This window comes from Danio aesculapii, chromosome 1 (genome assembly GCF_903798145.1).
Source record: "Danio aesculapii chromosome 1, fDanAes4.1, whole genome shotgun sequence".
Classification (NCBI taxonomy): Eukaryota; Metazoa; Chordata; class Actinopteri; order Cypriniformes; family Danionidae; genus Danio; species Danio aesculapii.
In genome coordinates, this window is record NC_079435.1 from 28602831 (window position 1) to 28620725 (window position 17895).

At 37.3% G+C, this 17895-nt stretch overlaps 1 protein-coding gene across 1 annotated transcript in view; it reads right to left on the reverse strand.

Moving 5' to 3' along the window:
- Window positions 1–17507, reverse strand: part of sts (steroid sulfatase (microsomal), isozyme S) — a 29425-nt gene extending 11918 nt beyond the window's left edge. The window contains exons 1-5 of the mRNA XM_056458314.1: window positions 17415–17507; window positions 16135–16291; window positions 15666–15787; window positions 12385–12507; window positions 2927–3341 (exon numbers count right to left, since the gene is read on the reverse strand). Coding sequence (XP_056314289.1) covers window positions 2927–3341; window positions 12385–12507; window positions 15666–15787; window positions 16135–16283 — 809 coding nt within the window. The 5' untranslated portion in view covers window positions 16284–16291; window positions 17415–17507. The remainder of the gene's footprint in view (window positions 1–2926; window positions 3342–12384; window positions 12508–15665; window positions 15788–16134; window positions 16292–17414) is intronic.
- Window positions 17508–17895: the final 388 nt, after the last annotated feature.

The window sequence follows — 17895 nt, forward strand, 5'->3', positions numbered from 1 at the left end:
TGAACATTTCTGCAGTAATTTGCATGTCAAATTTTAAAAGTAGACTAAAGAAAAATAAAGAAATAAACAATATCCTACTTAATTATAATAATAATCATCATCATCATTATTATTATTAAAGTAGGATTTTTTCATTTCCTAATGAATAATACATATTAAATTTAATTTCTTAATAAATACCCTCATTATTTATTTATACATGAGATTAGAATACGTGTTAGCTTTTTGTAATTTTATGTTTTAGAATAGAATATGTAATGTTCTCAATAATATTTGTAAAGGAAACACGGGCCCTACAGTATATATCCCTTTCACATAAATTTTAATTAATATGAAAAACGAGTGCATGTTATACCAAAACTAATATTGGATTTATTTATTTTTTAAATGCGTGTGCGTGTAAATAATAATTTGCACAAAAAAATGATGGGGTCTTCTCTAAAGAAGTTGTTACCACCCCGTTTAGAGCATCATTATGGGTGTTTTATGTTATAATAACGTAGTTGAAACGATGGATCTGCGACAGAGAAACTACAGGTCGCTACATCGTTCTTTTCACATACGATGCATCGTACTATGATAGTTAAGCCGCGAGTTATGTCATTGTTTGAGAAACGCACCCCAGTTCATTTGTTTTGTTTAACACAAAAGAATGTAATTGAAGTATGTTGGAATGCTGTAACCATTGATTCCATAGTAGGAAAAACTAATATTATAGCAGTCAATTACCAGTTTCCAGATGACATGATTTTCCATTTTAGAGTGAACTATCTGTTTAAGGATGATTAAAGAATAATTCACCTAAGAAATGAAAATTCTGTCACTATTTTCTCACTATTATTTAAGTACTCCATATACCTTGTAGAAGCACAAAATGACAAATTTCAAAGAATTGTACTTGTCATATTTTTCCACACAATAAATCTGAACTGACCCTTTCAAACTTCAAAATTGACACAAAAGCACCATTATAGTGTGGTCCATTTGATTTTAAAATCTATTTAAAATCTACAGGAGCCATGCAATGAAGTGTGGTCATTATTCACACTTATATAGTTCCTTTGTGTCCTTGTCAAGGTTTAAAAGCCTTGAGCCTAGAATAGACAACAGTGCTTTCTTTTGCTCTGATTTGCAGTCTGGATTAGTCAACATTAGCAAAAGTCTGTATAAGAGGCAGTTTTCACTGAAACCTGTCAATAGAATGATGGAAATAGTGTGATTCCTGGCATTTCAAATTGTTTTGATATTTTATGACCATTTTAGAAAAACGTTGTTTTGTTCTGTCACATGTCTCCTAGCAACAAACTATCACACACTGCCAAAACAACTTAAAATTCTGGCAGTGTGTGATCCTGTCTTGTAGTGCATAATGCCCAGTTTTTCTCAACAACAATTTTTACTGTTGGCAAGTATATGATGCCTAGTGTTTTGAATTATGTTTCAAATACAGGTATGCGAGAAGCCTGCTCACTCAGTCCTGTCAATCATCATTACAAGAGTCATAGAAGCAGCAGTTATCAAGCCGTACCAACCATAATTCTTCCAGCATCCCTCCACAATCCCTCCATCCTGCCTTACTCCATTCTTTCTCTTTGTTATAACATTAAGCCTGGAGCCAGGACAGCAAGTCAAGTTTGATTAATTTTAACTATTAAAACTAGATGGAAAGGTGATCCTGTGAAAATCTTTTTTAATGATTTTTAATGTTTTAATGTCACACTGTAAAAACAAAAAAACTATTTAAGATTATTGTAAGATTAAGTGTAAGATTATTAATTGTTTCAAGATTGTTTATCTTTTTGTCCTACTTCGTTAGTAATGCGTAAAGAAAGATATTTTACCCAAAAAAGGCCAATACGCATACAGTATAGGGGATTTTGATTAAATTCATGCAGTAATTAAAAATTGAAATGCTTTGGCTTATTTTAAAACAGAATATATAATAATTCTTAAATTAAGAGGAATTCTTCTGTTTGGTTCCTCTAGTTTCATTATATTTTCACACAAAATAAGAAAAGCAAACAATTTAAAAAGCAATTAACCAAAAAAAAAAGCAATTTAATTTTACTTAATTTTTCTTATTTCAATAAATTTGGGGCAGCGCAGTGGGTAGCACAATCGCCTCACAGCAAGAAGGTCGCTGGTTCGAGCCTCGGCTGGTTCAGTTGGCATTTCAGTGGGAAGTTTGCATGTTCTCCCTGTGTTGCCGTGGGTTTCCTCCGGGTGCTCCGGTTTCCCCCACAGTCCAAAAACCTGCTATAGGTGAATTGAATAAGCTAAATTGTCCATAGTGTATGTGTGTGAATGAGTGTGTATGGATGTTTCCCAGTGATGGGTTGCAGCTGGGAGGGCATCCGCTGCGTAAAACATATGCTGGATAAGTTGGTGGTTCATTCCGCTGTGGCAACCCCAGATTAATAAAGGGACTAAGCCGAAAAGAAAATGAATGAATTTCAAGAAATCTTACCAAGTTTTAAATCTTACTGCACTGTTAGACAATTTGACTTCTTTCTAGTCTGTATCTCCTTAAATCATTCATTTATTTCTCATATTTTAGATGGTTATTTTTTTGCTATTTGAAAAAAGTTGTCTTCCAGGCGAAATTCATAAAGCAACCCGATTCAATTCGATTCTTCATAATGTCTCTTTGTGGGTACCACAGAGAAAAGAGAGCAATACAGTTTTGGTCTGAAAAGGAGTACATAATGACAGAATTGTATTTTTTGGGTGAACTCTACCGTCAGAAGGTTAATCAAATTAACATGCAGAGGCTGGAGTAAGACCTTCAATTTCGATGCGGACCTTTCGAATTGGACTGATAATTTCCCTTGATATTAATTCAGCCTCTGAATTTGTTAAGCTCATACTGAGTCCATGCAAAATGCTTTTTGTATTTTTACAATAATATAGAAAACTGTACACATACCTTTCCAGAAACTCTATGGCTTCACTGGTCATCCTTTGTGTGAGGTTTTCTGAAATATATGGTTGTTCCACTATTTCCGTCCCTCTCATGACAAAGCAATTTAGATTGGGGAATGTGTATACCAACATACCAAAGAGACTCAGCACCAGCCCTACCAAGATCAGAAAACTGAAAAATACCCTCCTGCTTACAGTTAACATCCCTCTAATATGGAGTACTACTAGGGAAACTAAACCGATACTAAGGGGCTTGAATGGGATGTGACCATAAACGTTATACAAGACAGAGCCATGTCCAGGCTGGCAGTCTCGAAGGTGCGTCATAATGGTGCCATAAAAGTAGTCGAAGCCATGTGAGTTTGGGTGGTGGCAGTGATCAGAACTGTCTTCACAGTTAAGACCCAGGTGCCACTTCCCTAAAAAAAAGGTGTTTAAAATATTCAGCAATTGATGGCTGGCATAACATCACTTTAAAGTAAGCAAAAAGCAGTTTGATATCATGTGGGAAATGGCTCACTTTAGACCGACCATATTCTTCTTGTGTTTCCTGTGAAGATTACTATTGTAGAAGTAGAATTAGTGAGACTTCTGCAGTTACACCCAATGCTTACAACTAAATAGCATAGATTTTGGGAGCTCACCAGTTTTCAAACTTATTTATTGTTTAATTTCTCATAACAACATAGAAAATCAGTTTTTTTTTTTTTTTTTTTTTTTTTTTTAACGTTTGTACATTTTTTTCTTAATTTTCATTTTTTAAAAGATTAGTTCACCCCAAAATGTTAATCATGTTAGTAAGTATTTAATCATATTTTATTCCAAACCCCTCACGCCTTTGTTCATTTTCAAAACACAAGTGAAGGTACATTAGATGAAATCCAAGACCACCCTCATCTTCCATAAGGTGATCACACAACGGATACACCCTGATGTGCCCTGCATTTAAGAATTCTATTGTAGATCTTAAATTTTGATTTCTATCAGGGTACACACCCCAGTGCCATCTGCATAGCTTTATATCAAATAACATTATATTAATTACAAACGTGCATCCAATAGCATGTCCGGTGTGCGTTAATGCTAACTGTCATATGCGTGGCGCAGCATGGCACATCTGGTGTGCGACTGCCTATAGACAGCATCAAAACATTCCATGTGACTTCAGTGGTTGAACTATAATCATACAAAGCTCCAAAAATAATTGTGTGTGGAAAAAACTTGTGTGTGTGTCTATTCTTCTGCGTCAGGTCTGGGTCTGTGTTTACTGCGGGATGTGTTGTATTGCTTGTAGTAAATGCATATCCTAATCTGGTGTGGAAGACATACTTTAGGACATAGGTCTCAAACTCAATTCCTGGAGGGCCTCAGCTCTGCGCAGTTTTGCTCCAATCCTAATCAAACAAAGCTGATCCATCTAATATAAATTGCTTCCTTGTCCTCATTTGTAAGTCGCTTTGGATAAAAGCGTCTGCTAAATGACTAAATGTAAATGTCTAAATGTAATCAGTGTGTTTAAAGAGCCCATATTATGGGTTTTTGAAAATGCCCTTCCATGTAGTGTGTCACACAGCTCTAAGTGAAGTGAAATATCCAGCTAAGGCTTAAATCTGTAAGTGTACAGTGTTTAAAACTATTGATTCATCTATAAAAGAGTCGACTCATAGTGCTTCAAACGAGTCGTCTTGATAACGAGTCATTAGGTGTTTCGCGATGACGCAGCTACGAAACACAAGTAGTTGGGCGCGCAAACCCGGGAGATTTGAAACCTGTGGCCCCGCCCACTAACAGAAAAAAAAGTCTCACACACACACAGAGACACACACAGAGAGACACACCGGTCGAATGAAGTCACGCTGTGCAGATGGATATTATGGACAGTCTAATCAAAGATGAAACATCAGCAATATAGCCCAGCCTTGAGCAGTTCTGAGTGCTTCTGAAAACTATATGCTTTCAAAGAAGACTTCATCAGTTTGTTAAAGGAAGGATCAGTATAGACTGTCAGAACATGGATCAGTGCATCATGGATCATTTTCTACCCCCATTTCACAAGTGTAAGTAAGTGCGATTAAAATTATTGCCTCGTTTACTCTAGCTTGCAAGTTATGTATTCAGTTGTGTTTTGTTACTTGTAACTGCGTGTACTGTATCAGGTTAACTCTTTATATTCCCATATCGCGTGTAAAGCCACGTTGAAAACGCGACGCGTGCCGCTTTGATTACGGATCGTCAGCTGTTTACACACATGCAACGGACAAGTTTCAAAATATTTCAGCCCAATATTATTGTCTCCTCGTGTGTGTAACGCACAGGTGTTCGTGGATATAACTGAGCGCCGCTCCTCTATGGACGCGCCGGCCCTGTGTGTGTGTGTGTCTGTGTCTCCTCGTGTGTGTAACGCACGGGTATTCGCGGATATAACTGAGCGCCGCTCCTCTATGGACGCGCCGGCCCTGTGTGTGTCTGTCTCCTCGTGTGTGTAACGCACGGGTATTCGCTGATATAACTGAGCGCCGCGCCGCGCCGCGCCCTCTCTATTCAGCCGGCCCTCTGTGTGTGTGTGTGTCTCCTCGTGTGTGTAACGCACGGGTATTCGCGGATATTACTGAGTGCCGCGCCCTCTCTATTCAGCCGCTCCTCTATGGACGCGGAGGCCCTGTGTGTGTGTGTGTGTGTGTGTGTGTGTGCGTGTGTGTGTGTGTGTGTGTGAAAAGAGCAAGAAGACTGTGATCTCCTCGCCAGTTCTTGGACTTTTTGCTCAATAAAATAGTTAGTCGTCAGTATTTTCTAGTCCATCGTCTGTGTTTACATTCACCCACTGGCAGCCAAAATCCACTATGAAGCGTGTATGTACTGTGACTACTTTTATATTGTAGATTAGCAGCTGGGCATTTCACTCTCGCGCTGAAGCCTTGTCCGTGTAGACCAATCGCAGCAGGCTGTCATCGGTCCAATCAGCGCAGATTAGCTTCGCGCTGAGGAGGGGTTTGGGAACAAATGAATCGCTGAACGATTCATATGGGATTTGCTGGGATAATTAGGTAAAAATAAATGCAGATTATAAGACCATCAAAGTGTTTTTTGACCTAGCATGCATATTAGACTGTTGTTGGAGACCCTTACAACCTAAATATGACCCTATTTCATGTATAATATGGGCTCTTTAAGACTAGTGAATAGTCTTGAACACATTGATTAGTTGGATCAGCTACTAGTGAGTAGTCTTGAACACCTTGATTAGTTGGATCAGCTACTAGGGAGTAGTCTTGAACACCTTTATTAGTTGGATCAGCTACTAGCGAGTAGTCTTGAACACTTTGATTAGTTGGATCAGCTACTACAAGTAGTCCTGAGCACTTTGATTAGTTGGATCAGCTACTAGCGAGTAGTCCTGAACACTTTGATTAGTTGGATCAACTACTAGCGAGTAGTCCTGAAAACCTTAATTAGTTGGATCAGCTACAAGGGAGTAGTCTTAAACACTTTGATTAGTTTGAACAGCTTCTAGGGAGTAGTCTTGAACACCTTAATTAGTTGGATCAGCTACAAGGGAGTAGTCTTGAACAACTTGATTAGTTGGATCAGCTACTAGCGAGTAGTCTTAAACACTTTGATTAGTTTGAACAGCTTCTAGGGAGTAGTCTTGAACACCTTGATTAGTTGGATCAACTACTAGTGAGTAGTCCTGACAACCTTGATTAGCTGGATCAGCTACTAGTGAGTAGTCCTGAACACCTTGATTAGTTGAATTAGCTACTACAAGAAGTCCTGAACACCTTGATTAGTTGGATCAGCTACTAGCGAGTAGTCCTGAACACCTTGATTAGTTGGATCAGCTATATGGGAGTAATCTTGAACAACTTGATTAGTTGAATCAGCTACTAGTGAGTAGTCTTGAACAACTTGATTAATTGGATCAGCTACTAGCGAGTAGTCTTGAACACTTAGATTAGTTGGATCAGCTACTAGAGAGTACAGTCTTAAAAGACTTTGTTAAGTAGGATCAGCTACGAGGAGGTAGTCTTGAACACTTTGATTAGTTGGAACAGCTACTAGGGAGTAGTCTTGAACACTTTGATTAGTTGGATCAGCTACTAGTGAGTAGTCCTGACAACCTTGATTAGCTGGATGAGCTACTAGCGAGTAGTCCTGAACACCTTGATTAGTTGGATCAGCTACATGGGAGTAATCTTGAACAACTTGATTAGTTGAATCAGCTACTAGTGAGTAGTCTTGAACACTTTGATTAGTTGAATCAGCTACTGGTGAGTAGTCTTGAACACTTTGATTAGTTGAATCAGCTACTAGTGAGTAGTCTTGAACACTTTGATTAGTTGGATCAGCTACTAGGGAGTAGTCTTGAAGACCTTGATTAGTTGGATCAGCCATTAGTGGGTAGTCTTGAACACCTTGATTAACTGGATCAGCTACTAGTGAGTAGTCTTGAACACCTTAATTAACTGGATCAGCTACTAGTGAGTAGTCCTGAACACATTGATTAGTTGGATCAGTTACGAAGGCGTAGTCTTGAACACCTTGATTAGTTGGATTAGCTACTAGTGAGTAGTCCTGAACACCTTGATTAGTTGGAACTGCTACTAGCGAGTAGTCTTGAACACCTTGATTAGTTGGATTAGCTGCTAGTGATTAGTCTTGAACACCGTGATAGTTGGATCAGCTGTTGATTAGAGTTGGAGCAAAACTGTGCAGAGCTGCAGCTCTCTAGGAACTGAGTTTGAGACCTATGCTGTAGGTAACCAAAGTTTTTTTTTTTACATTTTTGACACACAAAAATATGACGTTACACATTAGTATGCTTACATTATCACACAAATCTGCAATTAAAACAAAGTCTGTTGCTATGCTTATTTTGTTTTTGCTGTTCTTACAAGTGTAGCTTGTGATGTTGTAGCACACTGTGTGGTCTTCAAGTCTGAACATGCATTTAGGAACGTGTATCAGTTTCACTTTATTTCAGTGCATAACACAATACATAAACCTTCACACTTGCAAAGTTTTATCATAACATATTGTTTCTCACCAACATTTTTTCCTAAACACATTTTTTTCATAAACATTTACTTGCAAACTACAAATTTCCCAGGTTTGTCTGAAACAACAAACTCTCATCAAACATACTTTCAGGCTCTCTCTCACCCCTTGGGTGTTACAGGCGGTTTGAGAAATGCTGGTTTGAGAGTGTCTGCTTATTTAGGCAATCTGTTTCTCTGCACTCCCTCTCAGTACGAGGAAAGCACAAGCAGATTCTTTCAGAATGGCCCCTAGTCTGTTGGGCCTAATGGCTTGGACATGGGTTGCTATTCTCTTGTGGTTACTGCAAATGACAGGGTTTCTGCACCAGACAGCAACACAGTATTTGTGTTCCCACTTCCACATCAACTGACCGATCAGATCCCCAGCTTGCATGCAAGACCTCTCAAAATCTGGAAACTAGTTAAAGCCAAATTCAGTGAGTGAAATCTATAGCTGAGATTCCATCCGCTTATGTTAATGCAGATTTTAAAGTATCACATGAGAAACAAGTGATGGAAATGACAAATCTTATAAATATCCTTAACCCTTAAGGGATGCTGTTGGGGATGTTTTCATCCACTCTGGGGTGATTTTAAGTCTTAATTTGGACACAACTTCCTCTGTGTTTCAGCTAGCAGAAAGATTTTCCTTGACAATTCTTATTTTGACAAATATTCTGGGAAATGCTTTGGAATTAAAAAAAAAAAAAAAAAACTCAGCAAAAACAGGACAAATTGGCTACACTTTCGTTATGTTGTTAATCCTTTATAACCACTTTTCTTTTTCTTTTTGTATTGCAAAGTGATGACCCTATATAATTATGCTTTCTTGATTGTTGGTGGTTTTCCCTGTTGGGAAGACCAAAAGGGTTTGCTGTTGCAAATTTTGCAAAGTACATTTACAGTAAATTTGAACAATACACAATGGTTAATTTACAAAAAAATGTAAAATAAAAAGTTTAAAAAATGTATGGATTAAGCTCACTTGAGGTGCTTTTGGACTTTTTTGAAAAATGGTTAATGCAAATAATAAGATGGAAACTACGGTGGCCGGAAGGTGCAAAACAACATTACAAAGTGTGAAACACTTTTATGAAGCTCGATACAAATTTACATTTTGAAAAACATTTTTACTTATCATAAGACACAAATACATATAAAATACGACTTGACCAAAGATGAAACGAATTTACCGTTTAGAAAAAATATTAACAAGATGCAAAACACTTTTACCAGTCCCGAAACAAATTTACAATGACAGATTCCTTACGGAAAGGGAATGTACCACACACCGGGAGTGACGTGGGGAGAAGAGTTGTTGTCGTTGCTGGTGAGCGCGGTAAATTCATGTTGTGGAGTTCATGGCGTAAATAAATTTTATGGTGACCGAACATGGACTCCGGTTTTGCTTTATGTGTGGTCGGTGTTTGGAGTTTCTAAAGGACGCAGAGCAGACGGAAACACCAGACATACTGCATCAATGTGTTCAATATTTTAACGAGGGCCACTCGTACGCTGTAATCGTGGACATGATGTCAAGTCTAAACGGTGTAAACATCTGCTTGAGGACTCTTAAAAGTAAACTGAACGAAGCCGGTGTTACGATTTAACTGGTAACCGTGTACCTGGTGACCCTTTCCAGATGTAAACTATTCACGTTTGCAGATTGGCAGATTCGTCTAGACACTATTTCATAGCAACAAAACATGCCCTACCAAATAAATATTGTTATTACTTGGTGTCAGTGTCATTGTAAACATTATTAATTTTAATATTTGTGTGGCAGAACAATATATAACCAAAATTAATGTAAAGAAATAATTATAATTTACCTGTCATCAACGGGATTCGAACCCAAGTCAAAAGGTTCAGCACAAGTATCTATCAACCTACTTAACTGAGCTATTCAGGAGTACACATGTTGAGCTCGGTTTTGATATCTTTATCAGTCAACATATGCTGTGCTTTGGTTGTGGACTCGTGTTAACTCGTTTGCATGTACTCGTTTACATATTTCTACATACTGTCACGCTGATATTTTCTCAGAATAGCTTTAAATGACAAAAGGATGTTTTATCGCAGTTGGTCAAACCATGATTTTTATAGTTGTAGACTCATCTTAACCTGTGCCTTCAGACTCGTGTTAACCTGTGTCTACAAAGTCACACACAAGTACATTCCGCGTCACTTCCGGTGTGTGGTACATTCCCTTTCCATAAGGAATTTGTCATTGTATATTTGTTTCTGGACTGGTAAAAGTGTTTTGCATCTTGTAAATTTTTTTTCTAAAATGTAAATTTGTTTCGTCCTTGGTCAAATCGTTTTTCCTATGTAATTGTGTCTTATGATAGGTAAAAAATGTTTTTCAAAATGTAAATTTGTCTCGAGCTTCGTAAAAGGGTTTCCCACTTTGTAATGTTGTTTTGCACTTCCCGGCCACAGTAGGAAACACATTTGTTGAATAAACTCTGACATCCTGAACATCACACCCACATGACTAATCAGCAGTCTCCATTATGCTTGCCTTGTTTACTGTTGGTTGCTAGGTTAAAATACTACAGTCAGCATCTCTAACAATCTGATGAAAATCCAGTTAATTTACATTTGGCATTTTTTGCAAACTTTGAAAATATTCACTTCTTGTTAGGAAAATGATAATGGAAATGATAATGAAGATCTGAGAATTGTGCTGAGAACATTACAGAAAAAGGCTTATGTACTCCCTAATTTCAGTGGACACATACAAATTATTCTAATTGTTTTTGAATCACTGGAGACTTTTTTCTGAAAAAAAAAAAAAAAGTGTTCTGGTCAGATCAGAAACACCACAGCAGTGGCACACATAGACCTAAATTAGCAGGTGGGCACCCACTCGCCACAGCTGTACAGTTTGGCAGGTGAATGAAGGAGTGCACATTTACAGTCATTATGTTCAATAATCATCTGGCAACTAATGTGTGATAGATACAGATCTGTAATTTTATGAAGGACATACATCATTTAAAAAATCAAAAAACAACATCAACAACTCTAAAATAATTCTGGGATCTACGTGAGGTACAGAACACACTGTACCTGTCGCCTTTTGAACCAGATTTTCTACAAATTAAAAGTAGTCAATCCTGCTTGTGCAAATATTTGTCCCTGAGGTAAGCCACTAATTATTTAGCTGCAGACTATTCATTCAGTGGTATGTCATGAAAAATAAGCAAATTTCTAGAAAATTGGACAATACAAACTACAAATGAATAAATGAAGTTATTTTACATTAGTTTGTTAAACATTTCACCACTACTGCTTATTTTTTTCTTGCACAAAATTATCACAAAATTATTATTTTAACTGTGTATAATTAGAAAGATTCTGTGTAAAGTCAATTTGGACATGAATGCATTCAGTCAGGATCCTGTTTATTACTGAACCATTCTGAGTAAGTCTAATGTTTTAAAACATGATTTTTAATCAAATTTAATATTTGCATAACATTCTTCATACTATATGCAGTGCCTATAGAAAAATCATCATAGCCCTTTGAAATAATTACTGTATTTGTCATACAGCCTGAAATCAAATCACATTCCAAATAACTTTACCAGCCTTTGAAATGTTTTTTTTAGCCTTCTCCTAATCTGTGTCTTTCTACAACTTTTTTTCCAGAAGGTCTTTTGAAAGCAGGGTTTAATGTGAGGAATATTTTCACAGGGGTAAGATGATTTTCTATAGACCATTTCAATGTGGTCTTGTCATTGGCCCATGAGCATTTCCTGCTTGTTATCAAACCATTTCATAACTGTAACAAGAGGCAATTCAATCATAACTTAATGTTAAAACAGCTATCATAACAATATTTATCAATATGAGGCTCTTTTTGGATTCTCGGAAGCTGTAGAACTTAAAAATGTAAAACAGGAAATACGTTGGGACCATTGATTTTGTTTACATCCTTCAAAATGATCTATAGGCACTATATATATTCTTAAAAATTATGACAACTGACTTCCATCTTGTTTTTTTTTTTTATGGATGTTATGGGCTACCAGTTCCCAACATTTTCCAAAATACCTTCTTTTGTCTTAAACAGACAAAAAGAAAGGTTTGGAACCTCTTGAGTAAATGGTAAGTTAGTTCTCATTTTTGGGTGAACTATGCCTTTAAGGATAACTGTGTCCAATTCTTGGATAACAGTTATCAGCACACTTCCCTTCCCGTAGTCAGAATGAAGAGGAGATATATTGAGGATCATGGTCTGACAGGTGACAGCAGGGACAGCAGGTGAGGCTCTCTTGTCACCGCTGTAACCTGTCGGTCAGTCACCACACATACTATCAATGGTGCTACTAGGTCGGTCACGCCTGAGGCATTTCCCACAGTGACATACTGTACCAGACTCTGTTAACAGATAACTAGGGTTAAACAAGTAACATACCAATTACAGCGGTGGAATAACCTTGCACTTTGACAGCCTTGGCAAAGGTGATTTCCTCTTGTGGAAGACCTCCTGATGATGCAGAAAAGAGAAATACTCCCATTTGGCCATGTGCTGCCATACCTTTGGCATTAAAAAATAAATAAATAAATTATGCTGCACATGAATAAAAAAATTATTGCTTAAAATAAAGTATTGATCTTACAATTTAGAAAATAAATCCTCAGATGAACAACGTCACAATATCTTACACCATGTCAGTATTTATTAACAGAACCCAAGATAAAAAAGCCAAACTTAGGACACCCTCTGATTCAGATGCCTGTAGTACATCCATTTTACCTTAATCAATTTCAGTATAATCTCATCAGTCTCTCAGTTTATTCTGGAGAGGTTTGGAGCTTTCTGCCCAACTATTGCCATAGTATTTCAGTCAGGATGAGTTCTGGACTTTGACCGAACTATTACAACACCATTTTCTCCCCAGCTGTTTTGTTGTAGATTTGCTGGTGTGCTTGGCATTGTCTTGTTGCATGATGCACTTTTGGCTAAGTTTTAGCTGCGGGATGGTCTTGGCTCCAGACCAACAAACTGCTACGTCTGCTGATGAACAGACATTCTGATCTGTGTTGCACATGGTATTTGATTAGTTGTGCCTGATATATTTTTGTTACATGTAGTTGTTCATCTGAGACATGCTAATTATCAGATATTTTTTTGCATGCCCTGATTTGGAAAATCTGGAATTTTGTAGGTTGTCCTAACATTTTCACACGTTTGTAGATTGAAAAAAAAATGATTAATTGGATTTACACATTATTTTTAGGTTAACTGGTTGCAAACAATTTATATGGGCTGAATTCAATCAAAATAAATTTAGTAACTTAATTTGTTTGTTTAAATTTAGCTCACATAAATTTAGAAAATATGTTTTTTCAGTGTGTGTTAAAATAACGTACTAAAGTACTACAATTTATTTTATTTTTATAACTTTATATAACACTGACAGACACCAAAAAAGCACAGGTTATAATTAGAAAGTTACACCCACAAGTGTAATTAATTCATTGTTAAGCCAACCTATATATAACAATATTGCATATTCAGTAATTCCGTAACACTATTTATATATATTTATATATTTAAAATTCTATTAAATATTTTCTTTTCAAATATTTTTAATTTATTCTATTCACTATTGCCTTTCTCTGATAAAATTGCTATTATTTTTAGAGTGTAACTTTATATAATAATGTAAATTATAGTTATTATTACCACTACTATTATGTTGTTGTTGTTTTGCCAATTAAAAGGAATTGCTCATACAAACAATAATGTTTTGGTGAGACACTACATACAACAATTGTTTTCAAACCTTGCTTCAACTGGTGATATTTAGTGAGCTGGTTGGTCAACATGGCTTTTGCTGCAAGAGGCCGCGGCAGAGAACAACAACGCGATAATGATGCGGGTGGACAAGGCAGAGGTGGTGCTGGTGGTGGCGCATGGATGGAATGCCATCACGAACAGAATGGTGCATCTAATTGACGAGGTCAAAGTCTGACTTGACCAAGCACACATAGCTGACACCATGGATGGGTGTTGGTCGAGATGATTTAACTGCACCGCGACGTAATCACCTAGGGTTTGGGCCTGCAGATAATAGAAGGGTGTTTGAGTCCTTTGGGGGCACTCAGAGGGTGTTGAGATCTATCCTCAGAGCAGTCAACCTTGAACCCTTTACCTTGGATGGCATGCAGACCCAGGGATTGGATGTCCACGGGCTAACTACTGCAAGCTTTATCTGCCATATCCGCTTTTTGCAAACCAGCCTTCGCAAGCAACAGCTGATTTTGGAGGTATTCATCCCCCAGTTGCCCGCGGACTTTTTGCAGAAGAGGCTGCATAGAGAGAACTAGGGCTACTCCTAAACAACGTCTTAAGTGATGCCTTCTGGTTCACAGATGTATCGATCAGATTCATCGAGCAGGAGCTAATGCCCCACAAGGTGCTTATGTGTGGGATGTTGATAATAATCGATGGGCTGCCGGTGCAACACTGGCAGGGCAAGTACGACTTCTTCGTATCATTGCAGGCCTATTACTGAACAGCCAATGCAGACACAAAGCCATCGGGGCGATCATACTCACAATCTTTTGCAGTGAGAGGTACTATCTCCACAGCCAAGCTTGCACACGTGATACACTTGGTGTGAATGACCTGCGCCTAACCTGGTTAGATTACAGCTACTTTGTCGATGAGAAGTCAATGCCAAGAATTATGTGACGGTGGCTAGGTCTTATTTCGGCACATGCCATATGATTGTGCGTCATACTTGCCTAGGTGGCCAGATGAGGTCTTACCTCACTGGATGTAATTGCCAGGGCCATACATAAACACCCTCACTTCCCGTGGGCACTTATCACCCGCATGTATCCAAAAGAATGGGTCAATGCTGGCCAGGCCATGCGACATGTAAGCGATAACCCCTACTACGAATACTGTCGTGATTTACCGGATGTACATTTCACCCAATTTAAGCACCTTGCCACTTTCAGTGGGAGGCTGCTAATAGCGATGGGGGACAGCTCACTTGAGCGTTACCAGGGGTTTATGGAGGATCGCCTGTGAGTGGAGGCCTGGGGGTGCCTTGTGGAAGCTTATCCAACAGCCTGCAGCCGAGGAGGAGTTGATCTTGATCAAGCAATGACTGAAGAGGAAATTGATCATCATGTGGCTATGCTCGAATTAGTTTCTGCATATTCTGCCAACATTAGTGTGCTCGCTCACATGGACGGCCACCCTGATCAAGCACCTTCTCTGGAATTTGAGAACGTTGACGACCCAGAGTTTGCGGATGCCTAAGGTGATTAAGCGGATGGACAACAGCCCGCTGCTGTCAATGATAACAACAATGATGCGAATGGAGCGGGTCCACAAGGTCCTGAATAAATAGGAACATCATTGCTGCCAGCCAATAAGCTAGTGTGCAAATACCTGCTGGTAAGGAATTTGACCTTTGTTCCTGTGTATGCTGTAATAATAATAATAATAATAATGATAATAATAATAATAATAATAATAATAATCGCTTGTTCTACACGATGAGTAAATTTCGTACCGAGTAGTGGAGGCACTTTCCAGCTCCTGAATGTTCTTTTATCTATTTTGTTTAACGTATAAATGGAGATAATACAGCTCTAACTTTTACAACTATATCTATTCCTTTAAAAAAAAAAAATGTTTTGAAATACAAATCTCAACAGTGTTTTACAAATGACCTGATCGAATGGGATATCTGCCTGTCAGAAAGGCTGCCCTGCTGGGAGTGCAGAGTGGCGCAGCAGCAATGTGTTGGGTCAGTTTCACCCCTTCCAGAGCCAGTCTGTCAATGTTGGGCGTCCTGCAGGTCAGGACAACAACAAAACAAAACAAAACAATCTCATTGTGCCTGTGAGAGAGATGTCTATTCCTCTATGTTGTATACCTTTTTTCATCTTTTAAACATAGCTTTATATGAACCATGCAAAAGGAAAATCCCTTCCATATCAAATCCACTGATCTTAAATCAATCTTACACAGCAACATTTAATGCTCTGGGATCTAACTGACACGACGGGCCTTACTGTACATTATTTCACATGAAGAACACATACTGCTGGCTATAAGCAACTATGTGGATTACCTGGCAGGCCTCAGAATAAGAAATAAAAACTTTAATTGATTCTTTTATTTTTTTTATGAATAAACCTGAGAGTTGTGTTTCCATAGCATCCAAGGTCTCCAATTCCTAAATCGTCCACCATCATAAAGACAAAATTAGGTCTTGTACCAATGCCTGCATCAGCAGTACAGAGCAGCAGGCTGAGAGTGCAGGGAATCCATTGAAAGGATTTCATTGTACAGCCTAAAAGTGAAAGAATTCAATAAAAATGAAAAATATATGGACAAAGAACATGTGATGTCCTTCAACATTTAAACTGAATAAAAAAATAAAAACCACAAGTAATATTATATATATATATATATATATATATATATATATATATATATATATATATATATATATATATATATATATACACTCAGAGGCCAAAGAGGTGTGTTGTCATTTAATCACTAGTGAAAACTGGATGCTGGTTTTAATTAAATAGTATTGCATTAGCTTTCAAATTTGTTTTCCACATTTTTATCTTACATTTAAATTTGTTTAATTAATTTAATGTGTTACTTTAATTAAAGTAACAATTGTGTTACTTGATTTTACCATCTTTGTTTTTCACCCACAAAAAATAATTTATTTCAATTTTAGTTTGAGTAATTATAACATTTGAACTTTTATTTAGTTTATTTTAATTTGCCAACAATTGCATTTGTTTTGTTTGCTATTATTTTGTATTAAATTTTAATTTGATATGTGACCTTGGATCACAAAAGCAATCTTATAAATTTAATATTCTGTGAAGACATTTTGTACATAAAAACTTACATAAAAAATGTTTTCTCAAAAAAACCCAGAATCCAGATTTTCAAATAGTTATAATACCATAATCGATACATCAATGAGAAACTTGTTTATTATGCTTCTAGTTATGCGTAAATAAAAATTTCCAAAAAAAAAAAAAAATGACAACTTACGTGGTCCAGGGTCACATATTATATATTTTCAACTAGAACCTTTACTTTGTATTATGTTTAAATTTAACATTCCAAAATGTTAGTTACCTGATTTCCCCCCACCCCATTTTCTGTGGGTTTTAATCCTTTAACTTTATTTTCATTTTTTAAATTAAATTAAATTTGTTTTATTTGATTTACAAAACAAGTTTATGAAAATTATCAAATATTATGTAAGTTTAACCAAATAATAACTGCTGAGGGCTCTGAAAACCTTGTACTGTATTGGTGTCTATAGCGCACTGTAGTGCAATAGTCGTCCACGCAATTTATGCCGTATCATATCGTTTTTGAATATATAAATATTTAAAAGCTGAACTATGAATACAAGTACGTCGATCGTCGTGGCCTACCTGCACACGGGACGGGACAGATCACCTTAGACCTGCCAGAAACATCAATCTATCCGCAGATGTCAGTTAATGCACAACATGCTCTAGTGTAAACAAACATCAGGTTCATGGTATAAGGAAGTTGAGCGCGATAAAACCACGTGCTTTACGCACGTTAGATTGATTGGTCAACAGACAAAATACTTTTTTCTAGACGCAAGAATACCCGGAAATGTACTGTACGAGTGTGCTCAAAATAGAATAGTGCATTTTCACGAAACATATTCTCTCCAATGAAGAGGTCTCTGCTAACTTGAGACTTTCTCCTTTGTGTAAGTTTGCCTGCAGCCCACGCGCTGTGAGTTTATAATTGTTGGTTTTCAGGGAAACAGCGCCACCTCTTGCTTAATTCCAACACAAGTAAGTCGTTCTCTGTGTATATTTTGTCTACAGCCAGTTCCTATAGACCAGTGTTTCCCAACCCGGTTCCTGAAGGCACACC